This window comes from Sphaeroforma arctica (assembly GCF_001186125.1).
Source record: "Sphaeroforma arctica JP610 unplaced genomic scaffold supercont1.703, whole genome shotgun sequence".
Classification (NCBI taxonomy): domain Eukaryota; class Ichthyosporea; order Ichthyophonida; genus Sphaeroforma; species Sphaeroforma arctica.
Genome location: NW_014039855.1, coordinates 34484 through 46626, shown reverse-complemented (window position 1 = coordinate 46626; position 12143 = coordinate 34484). Strand labels below are relative to the sequence as shown.

The 12143-nt window shown below is 38.9% G+C and overlaps 2 protein-coding genes and 1 non-coding gene across 3 annotated transcripts; 2 read left to right on the top strand and 1 right to left on the bottom strand.

Annotated features, from left to right (window-relative positions):
* Nucleotides 1–2118: 2118 nt before the first annotated feature.
* On the bottom strand, nt 2119–2203 carry SARC_30175. Its single transcript has one exon. It is a non-coding gene; the product is annotated as a tRNA-Lys (tRNA).
* Nucleotides 2204–9495: 7292 nt separating this feature from the next.
* Nucleotides 9496–10548, top strand: SARC_08139 (hypothetical protein). Its single transcript, XM_014297900.1, has one exon. It carries the CDS (start codon nt 9725–9727, stop codon nt 10241–10243), a length of 519 nt encoding a protein of 172 aa, XP_014153375.1. The 5' UTR covers nt 9496–9724; the 3' UTR covers nt 10244–10548.
* Nucleotides 10549–10811: 263 nt separating this feature from the next.
* Nucleotides 10812–11323, top strand: SARC_08138 (hypothetical protein; the record flags this gene model as incomplete). The annotated part of the gene is made up of 2 exons (XM_014297899.1): nt 10812–11130; nt 11289–11323. The coding sequence occupies 2 exons, from the start codon at nt 10812–10814 to the stop codon at nt 11321–11323; spliced, it is 354 nt and encodes a 117-aa protein (XP_014153374.1).
* Between the last annotated feature and the right edge of the window lie 820 nt (nt 11324–12143).

The following is a 12143-nucleotide window of genomic DNA, read 5'->3' as shown; positions in this document are numbered from 1 at the left end:
ATTGAATGAACGTTATAGGGATTTTGTAAAATTTTGAACTCATCTATATTTGTGTACATGGTGTCATAATCATTTGCTGGATCAGTTATGTGTGTTATGGTAACCTCATGTTCATTCAGAGCATTCTCACGAGATATAGAGAAAAATTCATCGGAAGGATGTATGTGTGATGGGATTTTGTTGTGGGGCCATTTGTATTTTCGACCTAGATCATAGTTATGCTTGGATTTAACATATTTGTGATTGTAAACTGTTGTCGATACTCGCGAACCTACTATACGACAGATCTGTTTATTGAGTTTGTCACGAGAAATCGGTTTTAAAGTTTGTTCCAGGAGTATGGGTGATAAATCAGTATGCAAATGATAAAGACCATTGAAACGAACTCTACCAACTATACCTCTAGGTTGATTGGAAGCTGGAGTTGACTTTCTTGTTGAGTATGGTACTTTTAAAAGTTGCTCTTAAAATGTTTGAATGATTCGTTGATATACGACTGCAGAAATTACTGGGTTCTTACAAAGTAAGTCAATCCGGCGGTCTTTATTCCTGTAAGGAACTCCGATTTCTACGTTATCTTGTTCACCGGTGTTTTGTATAACTTTGCCTAATTTAACTAACAATAGATTATTTAAGACGTCAGGGGATATGGTGACAAAATGGGACGCTGGACCATAGAAATAATGCTGTGCATGAATTTTATTTAAGTAAGAAGCGGATCTGTATTTTGAGAGTGATGTACTAATATTCGGGACATTCGGTAGAGGGACAAACATGTTTAATATAGCTTTGGCCTGTTTGGATTCAGGATTATTGGTCGCTTATTCCATTTCCTTTTTAAAGCCATCATTGATTGCATCGTATATTGGTTTAATTTTTGAGAATGCTTTATAAATGATACAGATAAAAAATTTGAACATTCATGCCTTCGTATCTGATCTGTGTTAAGGAATACGATCTATCGTCGTAATAATGCAAGAGGTGATCTAAATGTTGTCCTGGCAGTGTGCCTTTTTGTTTAATTTCAGTGCCAGAAGGAAATAGGATTGGGAAACATGAACGTAATAGTGTGGCATTGTTAGTATAATCATTAATAGGTGTAGAACCGCGTTCAATTCGTATACGTGGATTCCCTAGTTTTGACCCAATAGGATCATAAAAGGCATTTGTTGTCATATTCGTATCATTTGCGGTTGTTTGCGATGAATTTTCTTCCATTGTTGGAACATGTATTGATTGAGGGTATTGTGACTCTGATGCAGTATTCAAACCAATGGTTTTGATTTGTTTTAGGGTAGTTAATGAAGCGTCTTCTTGAAGAATTGCGGATGAGTACAATGTATTTTGAATTGTTGGGGACATTGATTGTTTTGTTACATTTTCGCCCGCAGACGCAGCTACATTTATGGCTTTGTCTTCGGATACAATGTCTGCTTTAGACAATATATAATCAGGAATATTTTCTTATTCAGTTTATAATTGTTCGATAGGAATAATATAAATATCTTTATATAAGATATTAACTTGTTTAAATAAAGATTAATATTGGTACACAACAAGAGGTCTTACCATGAAAAAAATTGTATATTGCTCGCACTTGGTTGCCGAATCTCTATAACTCTGTACATCTTTAACTTTTACTACAATAAGACAGTGAAGTGTATGTACGAATTCTATATTTGGTAAATTTGTAGCAAATTTCTATGGACCATTCATAGGGATAATATTATTTATTTCAAAAATGGCAAGTATGTATGATACAATGTATGAACATATGGTATGGCTCTCATAGTCGCTGTAGTGGTTCAGGAAAGATTGATGGGAAGAAGTGGTCAGTAAATTCCCGTTTGAAGCTTGGGCCAAGTGATTCGACAATGGAAGATATGTGCTGAGTCAATTCGGGCCGGTGTTGACCTAAATCACTGTTACTATCGAATGTTCCATATATTCGCTTGCTGACCTACTAAGTAGAGTACCCACCTCTGTGGTACGGATCGGGTCTGCGCCGTGTAGTGCCGCGGAATGGGTTAGTGCAGAGTACGAAATACCAAGGGCAGAGTACGAAATACCGGGAGCAGAGTACGAAATACCTAGAAAAAGTTGGATAAAATTTTTTTTTTCCCAGCGGGGGGCTCGAACCCCCGACCTTTCGATGAACTTTACGTTTAAAAGTCAAACGCTCTACCAACTGAGCTAGCCGGGATGGAAAGAAATCGTATGTCCCATAACTTTTAAAAATATACTATTTGTATCTGGTGCAAACTGTAATTGTAATATACTTTTGAAAGGATGGGCCAGTTGTAGAAACATAATCTCCATGAATGTTGGTTGGGGTAGATTATGTATACGTTTATAGGTTCTCAAATCACCAGGATCGAAACCTTTGCACAAAGAAAATTTATAAGGTTTCTTCTTTTTAAACCCTTGTTCACAAAAAGATCAAATTCGTTCTGATCTTGTATTAAATTTTTATGTAAATATTATATATTATTGCCATCTGTATAATTACTGCTTAGAATATTGGCACGAAATTAGTATGCTATTTAGCACTGTTGCACATATAATCGTTTCTATTGCTATGGGCTTTGAACAAGTTTTCGCATGGACCTATGCAATTGGGTATACCCATATGAAGCACAGCTCTTACACTGCACCTTTGAAGGATCCATATTATCAGCATAATTTTGTACACCGCTCTTGATTAATTCCATCGTATTTGGTTTAGGTAAAAGGTTTTCTATTTCATCTTCTGAAGGTGTTATTGGTATTTTACTCAAACCTGTACTTTCATACAGTCGTTTAAAATTGTGATTTGCATCTGTTTCCTAGTCATTTGTAGGTTGACCATCAATATATATTTCATCATCATTTCTTCTATTATCTCGACGTCGTCCTTGGGTTGTACGGATATTGCTCCGTGATTGACGGGGCGAATGAAGTGGTTCATTTAATGATGTATTAACATGTGGTTTATCTCTAGATGTATTTTGCAGTGGCTCATTGGGGGATGTATTTTGTTCCGTATCATTTGGACATGTATGGTCTGGTGATTGTGGTGCAACTGGTCGTATATGTAGTCTTTGTTTATGATATGATTGTGTATTGTTATTTTGTTCACCTTTTGAATATGTCACATGTGACGACAATTTCGCACGAGCAAGGGCATGCTGCCTTGTATTATGGTTCCTTTTCATCACAGCCACCCATTCCGGTAATTGCTTACGATAAACGGTATGAGATTGCGAATCTTTAATATTAATTGCTTTTTATATTCTCTCTGTATATTGATTACGTGCACGAGTATGACTGTGAGCGTCTCTTATCTTGATGTTCCTCTTTTATTCATCGTTCATACACTGCCTACGTTGTTACTGACGTATCCTTGCCTGGTATCTGAGTAAATTTTGTTTATTAGTGCGATGTTCTCGTGACCGAGTTTGTTTAGTTGATTGTTGCTTTACTGGTTGCTGCAATATGAGATATTTGCTATAGTGTTTCTAGCACGCAATTCATTGGCTAGGTTGTAACCTTGAGAGACACGAGATGATTTCGCATACGCAATCATATTAGGAAAGCACATATGGTGTACATTTTTAGGTTTTATTAGTAGTGTGTTGTTATTAAGTCCGTGAACTCGTACATCCGCCTGATCTTAGTAAGCGATGCATTTGTGTACACGCTGTAATAGCCGGGCCTCCACATTAGACTCTATGTTATAAATGTACTCTTAAGCAGTACGTAAATTATAAGGTACTCTTAATAGTACGAGGAACTTAAGTTTCCTAAATGGTTGTAATGGTTTTATTAATTAATACCTTTTCCATTTTACAAATCAGATTTTTGGACAAGGCCACAAAATAGCCACAGTAAAATACCAAACACAAAAGTTGGTCTAGTTCTATTAATAGAACTATATTTACTTTCCAAGTTTACTTATATCTGAATACTTCGGTAGCGAGATGGCTCAACCGAATATAGGTTTCTAGGGACTATTCACGTTACCTAGTTGATCCTCCGATCAGCCAACCAGATGTACCAGTCTGATGAAGGCTAAGTCGGTAATTCTTGATAAGTGGCAAGTTATTGGTTAATGCAATAACTATGGACATCAGGAGTAATTTTTCTTCTTCCGGATTTTTCTCTCGGATTTGCCCCAACGAAACATACCATAGTTTCTAATAGAGCGACAACGAAACACTAAATAAAATCCCTTCGGCGAAAATAGTACTGAGAGAATTATATATAGGCAATGTCTCAGCCTCACAATCCCTCAGAGTATTGCTGTTTTCACGAGGCATACCTAACTTTACTAAAAGTCTCATTTCGGTTATTTACTTTGAAATTTGCACGATACTTAGAATTTAGCTACGCGTTTATTCATTCTAAGGTGTTAATGTCGCCTTGATAGACCAAAACTTACACATTTTAAAGTTAGCAAAATTATTAATTACTTAGACTACTTAAGCGTAAAGGTAGATTAACTACCACAACTTTTTTTTTCTTATCCAAGCTAGTCCTTTAGAGATCAGCTAGCAGTCATAAGTTAAGATTAGGACCAAGAAAGGCAATACTCTTTCTAAGAAGCGTAGAGCTGAAAAGAAGAAGATGAAGAGAGAAGCCACTAACGCCGCCGCAGCCACTGCCGCCGCAGAAGCAACCGCCGCCGCTGCTGATGTGTTTAATCGCGCTGTAACCGAAGTACTTGCCTCCGACAATAATAGTCAACAGGACAATGCTTCAGATAAGGATGCAGCTACTCCGATTAAGTAGACTACTCCTTCTGACAGAGCCTGAGGGCCAACTATTGCCTCAACTTCAAAGCTTGCATTTACGGAGCCAAGACGTGAGACAAGGGACACGTTTCAAGACGCCCCAACCAATTCTTCTGACGAAACTTAGGAAGAAAAGTTCCCAATTATAAGGGAGTCTCCAATTATAGGGGACAAGGACAAATCTCAAAAGGAACCTGTAACGGAACCAGAAGAGGAGGCGAGCTCAAGTGGCAAACCCGAATCTACGTCCAAGACTACTAAGCCAACGCGCATAAGTAAGTTAATTACTGAAAACACTGATCTTAAGAATCAACTAGCCACCCTTATGAAAGACTTGACTGTTGAACATGTAGATCGATTGTATAGATCAGGAAAACATACACAGCACTTACGCGAGCATGTTTCTCCGGGCATTACTGAAGCCCTCAGGAAATTCAATACCGGTTCAGAGGTGCCCCTTTCGGGTTACACTCTTTACCGGCATTCTTCCAACAAATAATGAAAGAAATGTTTGCAGACATGCCTAACGTGCAAGTCTATATCGATGACATACTCAACTTTTCTAAGACTAAGAGCGAACACGCCGCATTAGTCAGACGAGTCTTTAAGAGACTCAACGAGCAGAACTTCAAGATTAACGAGAAGAAATGCCACTTCGCAATGAGCGAAATACAGCTCTTAGGCTACCATATATCTGGGGGAAAGGTATTAAAATCGACCCCGGTAAGGTAGCACACCTGTTGGATTGGCGAACACCAACTACAGGAAGAGATGTTAACAGCATGTGTGGGTTTGTAAACTTCTTCTCAGATGGAGTACCACACTTAGCTGGCTACCTTAAATCTTTTGGACATGTCATAAAGGCCAACTAGGAGACTTGTGGACTAAAGAGTGTGATGACGCATTTAAAGCGCTCAAATACGCAGTCCAACAAGCCTAAGTTGTACAAGGACCAGTCGATGGCATGCCGTTTGAAATAGCAACGGACGCCTCCGACTTAGCCTTATGAGGAGTATTATATCAGGTTATAAATGACAAACCTAGATATATACAATTCTTTAGTCGAGCAATGAAAGCTTCAAAGTTGAATTATCCAACTGTTAAACAAGAGCTATTAGCCATAGTGGCAGCTTTAACACACTTCCGAGATTACTTATACGGAACAGCATTTATGCTGATGTGTGATCAGAAATCTCTTCAATATATGAAAGAGATGAAACCCGACTCACAATTACTGAGTCGCTGGCATGATACAATATCAAAGTTTCATTTGATATAAAACATCTGCCGGGAATACATAACCATTTACCGGATATGTTATCACGCTCTGTACGGGACTTTAATAAATCCGTACGTGAGTTACTAGCCACTGACTGGAAGTGTAATCTCAGGTGGTTTGAACTGGCGCAAAAGATATTTGGGCCACATACTATAGATATGTTTGCTGCACATCATAATGCACAACTATTGAATTACAGGACTTTAAATCATCCTTTGGGAGAAGTCTTTCAGATAGACCTCTCCCAACATAATGCGTGGGCCAATCCACCATGGCAGTGAAAGTGCCCAGCTATTAAATTATGTTCATATACACGAAGCTACCATCACGTTGTGTTGCCCTTTACGGAGTAAAGATCCATGGCTCAATAAATTGATCAGCATGATACAATGCGAGCCAATATATTGAGATAGGAAAGTAGATACTTTCCTATATCAGAGTACCCGAGCCGTCTAGAAGACGCCTTGGAGACATCGCATAGGTCTTATTGGAACAACCAAAGGTGCCCCTTTTGAGACCTTCCTTATCAAGGTCAAAGAATCAGAGATTCTACTCTCTACCCAATTGAACGTTAAGCAGTTCAAAGGCAACACAGCATTTAACGTCTGTGCACAAGAAATACAATCTACTAATGACACTGTTAAGAAGCGTCAGTCTCTAGCTAGGACTCTGTTTAATAACATAAAGTCCAAGCCCGAGGTCTTTCAAACCTTATTTTTAAAAAGATCAATGAAAGACAATCCTGAAGCATATACACATATAATGCGACTATTTAATAAGTCAGGTGTATCTAAAGCACATGAGCACACTTATGACGCTCATGTAAAAGCAGCACATGAATCTGGAAACACTACAGACTTTGAGACCACGCAATTGGATTCTCAACACCTTACCTTTATTTTGGAAGAGCAGAATGGTAAAAACATTCTTGCTTGGCTGAAGCAAAATCATAAGCTGAAGCACCAGAACGTAGTAGACGCACTTAAAGATGCTAGGCGACATGGGATCGCGCACCATAAGCTGGCAACTTTAGTTGACAGAGTATATCAATCATGTACAGACTGTGATCTCAATCAGATCAAGCGCTATGGTTTCGCACCTCTTAAGAGTGTGATTGAAGATGTTCCATGGCGCAGGGTCATCATTGATCTGGTTGACCTGCCCACGTCCGGGCACACAGGCGACCGTTACGTATGCCACTTCTTTGATGTGGCGTCACGGTTTAACTTGCTCTATCATTAAAGGATAAGAATACGCAGACCGTAGCAGAATTATGTTGCCAAGTCTTTGCTGACCACGGGTGGCCAGGTATTATGTGTACTGATAACGGTAGTGAGTTCTGCGATGACGTAATGGAATCGCTAGTACTCGTATCATGCATATGCCATAAGAGAGGTGTGCCATATAAGCCGCAAACGCAAGGCGCGAAGAAAACGGGCCATAGAAGACTTAAGTTCTTCTTGCGTACTGCATTAACAGATTATGCAGATGATTGGCCGTACCACCTTAAGTGGGTACAAACACAGATGAACGAGTGTGCTGATCCGGTTACAGGAACTACACCCGCTCACTATTTTTGTGGCAAATATAGTGAGATACAAATCCCCTTCAACAAGGACGAACCTGATCAGCCCCCATTACATTCTACATGATGCGAAACAAATAATATATTTCAATTACTTTAGGATTCAGATATGGTTTCTTGTAAAACAATCGCCCACTTCCATTTAGTTTAGGATACAGATGCAGTTTAGCTACGTACTTCGTATACATCATGTTGGCAATCATGCTTGAATATATAAAGGTAACATATACATCATGTTATCAATCATGTTTGAATTAGTTGAGGATTGAAGGGGTGGGGAGGGGTGGGGGGGCAGCCCCCTAACATACTACATGATGCGAGACGAATAATATATTTCAATTACTTTAGGATTTCAGATAAAAACGCTCATTCCCCCACTACATATTATTTATTTATGTGATGCGAGACGAATAATATGTTTCAATTAATTTCGGTTACAGATAGGGTTTTTGGGGAAAAAAGGGGGCCACTCTTGGCTTGTTTTTCTGAAAAAAAAACCCCGGTTCCACTTATGTTAAATGTACTGCCAATTGTTACCCAAAACATTGGCCTTTTACGTTACCCAAAAAATTGGCTTTTTGCATTTTAACCTAATTATATCCGTTACGGATTGTATATTTACGTTTTATACGCAAACTTTAAAATCGAGTGCAACGGCTTCTGATTCGTTGATATCGTTTCTTTTGAAGGGGCCTTTTTATTGCATTTTCGTACCAAACGCGAATTTGGAATCGGGGACTTTATATACGCAAATAGCGTGACAGACAGGCGGACAAAAATGCAATATAGTCTGGAGGGACTTACAAGCTTACGCTTTCAGTGATAAATATTTAGAACTTGAAGTCTACACTCTACAGTCTACTCTCTAGTAGAGTCGAGTCTCAGAGATTGGTATTTATGGGTATTCATGTTTGTATATATGTATGTATATATTTAGGCTGTTCGGATGTGCTTATTTGGTTTAGAGATCCCCCCCTTGGATTTTGGACTTTTGGCAATTTAGTGACTTATAAATCTGGGTGCATTTTCTAGACATTTGGTTTAATATTGACCCAAATATATTTGTGAATTTTGAAAAAAAATATTATAAATCGCGTGAAGTGTTGACCGTAGCCCCTCTAGCACTGCTATTGGTAGAGGGAAATTTTCTGCGCGAAAAGGCTGAGCAGGTCGCCAGCAAAAATTGGTACCATTATATGGATTATGATTGGCCCAGAGGTAGATACAGATCAAAGTTGTATTTAAGTCGTTAGTCCCCCGCCCCCCCTCGACTTTGGACCACCAAATACCTCTAAACCAAATAGGCACATCCGAACCCGGCGAACCGCCTTAGATTTTAGAAGTAGCTGTAGAACAGTAATATTGTTTTATATTTATTTTAAAAAACAAGCAAAATAAAAAATATGTATAGAGCATTTACATTTTTTTACGTCATAAATATGTAAAATGTAAAAATACAGATATTTACAAAGCTGCCTTACTAGTTTTATACATATAGCCTTTTAAGGTTTTATCATGTGAGTAAATAGATATATATATATCTACTTTTACAGATCCGAGCCTTCCTAGGGCGCGTCGTGTTTTTTAAATTTTGTTTACTTTGCAGTTTGTATTTAAAAATACCGATATAGTATAGACTATAGTCTATAATATAAAAACTGTACAAACCAGCTACAGAACTTACTCAAAGAGTGCACTCCTGCCACTCCAGAGCTATGCAACTTGAATTCTTTTAAAATTTTACTGGTCTTTAAATTAATATGCGGCACGCGCGGATCAGTGGTTAGGAAACTGCTACTTGAATTCTTATATTTAACTTGAGGATGGCTTCGTATAGTGTGTTTAAATATTGTTAAATATACGTCTTCATGCTAATGTCTACACTACTGACAGACTGACATCCTTATAGTTCGATAAAAGCGAGAACTTCGTTCATTCAATTTTCATTTAGCGGAGCACTCTCGAAAAGTACTTCGAACTTTTACAAGAATCTACTTGACCTGAAATTGAGCTGCCCCTTCGGTGTCATTAGTAAACTTGTTTACAAATAAGGTGCAAAAATCAACATCTGTCGCCTCAAGTGTTACAATGTTCAAAACAGCCACGGTCACGACGCTGCTTCTTATTTCCAGCTATTTGGCGGGCGTGGATGCACAGGCGCCGCCGCAGGATGGAGGTGGAGCTCCACAGAACAACAACAATGGCAACAACACCAACGACCAGAGATGCCCACTACAGGACTTCGACTATTCATCGGATGAGTTTGTGTGCAATATGACGATCAACTTGTATGACATCACCACTGAGGCATTCAACACTGTCCAGCAGACGTATGTCTATGCAATGACTCCCTCAGAAGACAACGAATTCGCATTCTCGCTCGTCTATAATGACGAGCAAGCTGTGTGTATCTTCTCACAGGTGCCCTCGCAATCATACGAAGCAGTGTGTGCTGATGTAAAAGACGCCTCTTCGTTATCCCTGGTATTCGAGCAAGAATGTTCACCTACTACCATGTATGTCACAGGCTCTGGACCTGGATCTGGTGCTTTTGGCTTCCCAGTGGCTCTATCAGCGTCTTGCACCAGGAGTGTGAACGCGGGGTAGACCCAACGAGGGCAAGAGAATACACAGCCGCAACAATCGCAGCAGCCATAGTAGGATCAGTAGATACTGTAGATTGTCAAGTAGTGTATAGTCACTGGTACAAAAAGATAAATCGGTAGGAAGGTCTATCTATTAATGCACGACGACATAGAAATATAAAAATATAGCTGACTATTCGCACAGTCAACATACGGGAAGAAATTATTTTCTTTATTTTTCAACATCAAAGATGAAAGGAAGATAAGGTTGATTTTTCCTTTACAAGAAAATAGGATAAATAAATATTTGCGCCTGAGACCTATAGAAATTACAAAACTTCGTGAAAACTAGGGCGTAGCTTCATTCTCAAACACGCTAGAATATAAAAATACGATATTAGTGTAAAAAAGGTATAACTGCTTTGTAGCATGGGCGTAGACGGACTGAGGCATCAAGAGGTGGATATGCAGAGTGTATCGGTGACCATGTGATGTCAACAAGGCGCACACTTCACTGTCATTCGTCCTCAAAGCGAAAGAAAACATTGCATAACAGACGCGTCGTTCTTAATCACACTCGCATAGTCACGATGCTGCAAGAGAAACAGAAACGCAGCCTGATATCGCTAGAAATATTCCAATACATTCAGCTGAAGGAGTTTAACACTGACACCTTGAAGGAAGTTATAGTAAGTGTATTCACAGCTTATAGTCAACAGTGCACTAGCAAATTTGGTTGCTTTCCGACCTTTGACTTTGATGGACAGACGCCGCCATTGAAGTTTGCAGAGCATGGCAGCAGTATGCAGGAGTATGAGACTGCGTTCGAAACGTGGCAAGGCCAAGAACGTACAGGGAAATCGCTAGACAGTCGAGGTGTGCCAATGAAAGAAGACATCAAAATGGTGGGTACGTGCACGTACAAAACGTGGGAAATGAACCGAGTGGCTATTGGATTTCGTGTTACGATGCGTTATGAACGATGGATTGCACCGTATGGAGCAGACGGACCAATTTTTTATTTGTGTAGCTCTCAAGTAAAATCCGTTACATATATATCGCAACAGATGTGTTCATACTATTAGAAGGCAATGACAGATGACAGATCGAATAAAAAAAATCAGAACCAAAAAGCATAGCCTCCTGAATTCAACAAAAAGTAATAAAAAGACCTTTTTTTTTAAACAAAAAAGAAGGACTAAATATGTATTAAACAAAAGTGTTCCACAATTTACACGGCACACGGCACACGGCGCCACAGTGAGTCAGTCACCTCACCCCACAGGCCCACACTCGCAGCGCCACTTCAACTCGTAAATATCTACCTTTTTTTTAAAGTTATAAATACATATTTATACGAGTATTGTGTGATTTAAGATACATTTATATGAGTATATATATCTATGGCCAAAGAGATGGCATCCCAACCAAATACAGAACAACAACAGAATAGTATGGCGCTGATTAGAGCGCCCTTACCGTTACCAAAGGTTAGAGGAGCTGTCTCGTTGTTGACGTACAACGTGCTTCTGCCAAACAGTCAAGATGGCTGGTGGATGTACAAGATGTACGCTCCTAAATCGCTACAGAATAGGTATGATGTTGATATTAAATTTATTCATCAACACGTATAACCCGTACACTTTAAAATTCTTGCTAGGTTTGATATTGCTGTTGAATACGTGCTCAGATTTCACGTATTCACCTGCACCCTTGTATTTTTCAGTTTGTGTCCGAAATGAAACACGTTTTATTCGAAGCCTTCCGACCCAGCTTTATATAGAAATTGTCGAATAAATTGGAATTGTGATTGCACTTGGATCGACTGAAAATTTAGTCAACTTAATCCATTTACAAAAGTATGTACAATTGTATAGACAATCATCTATATATATATATATATCTATATCTATATCTATATC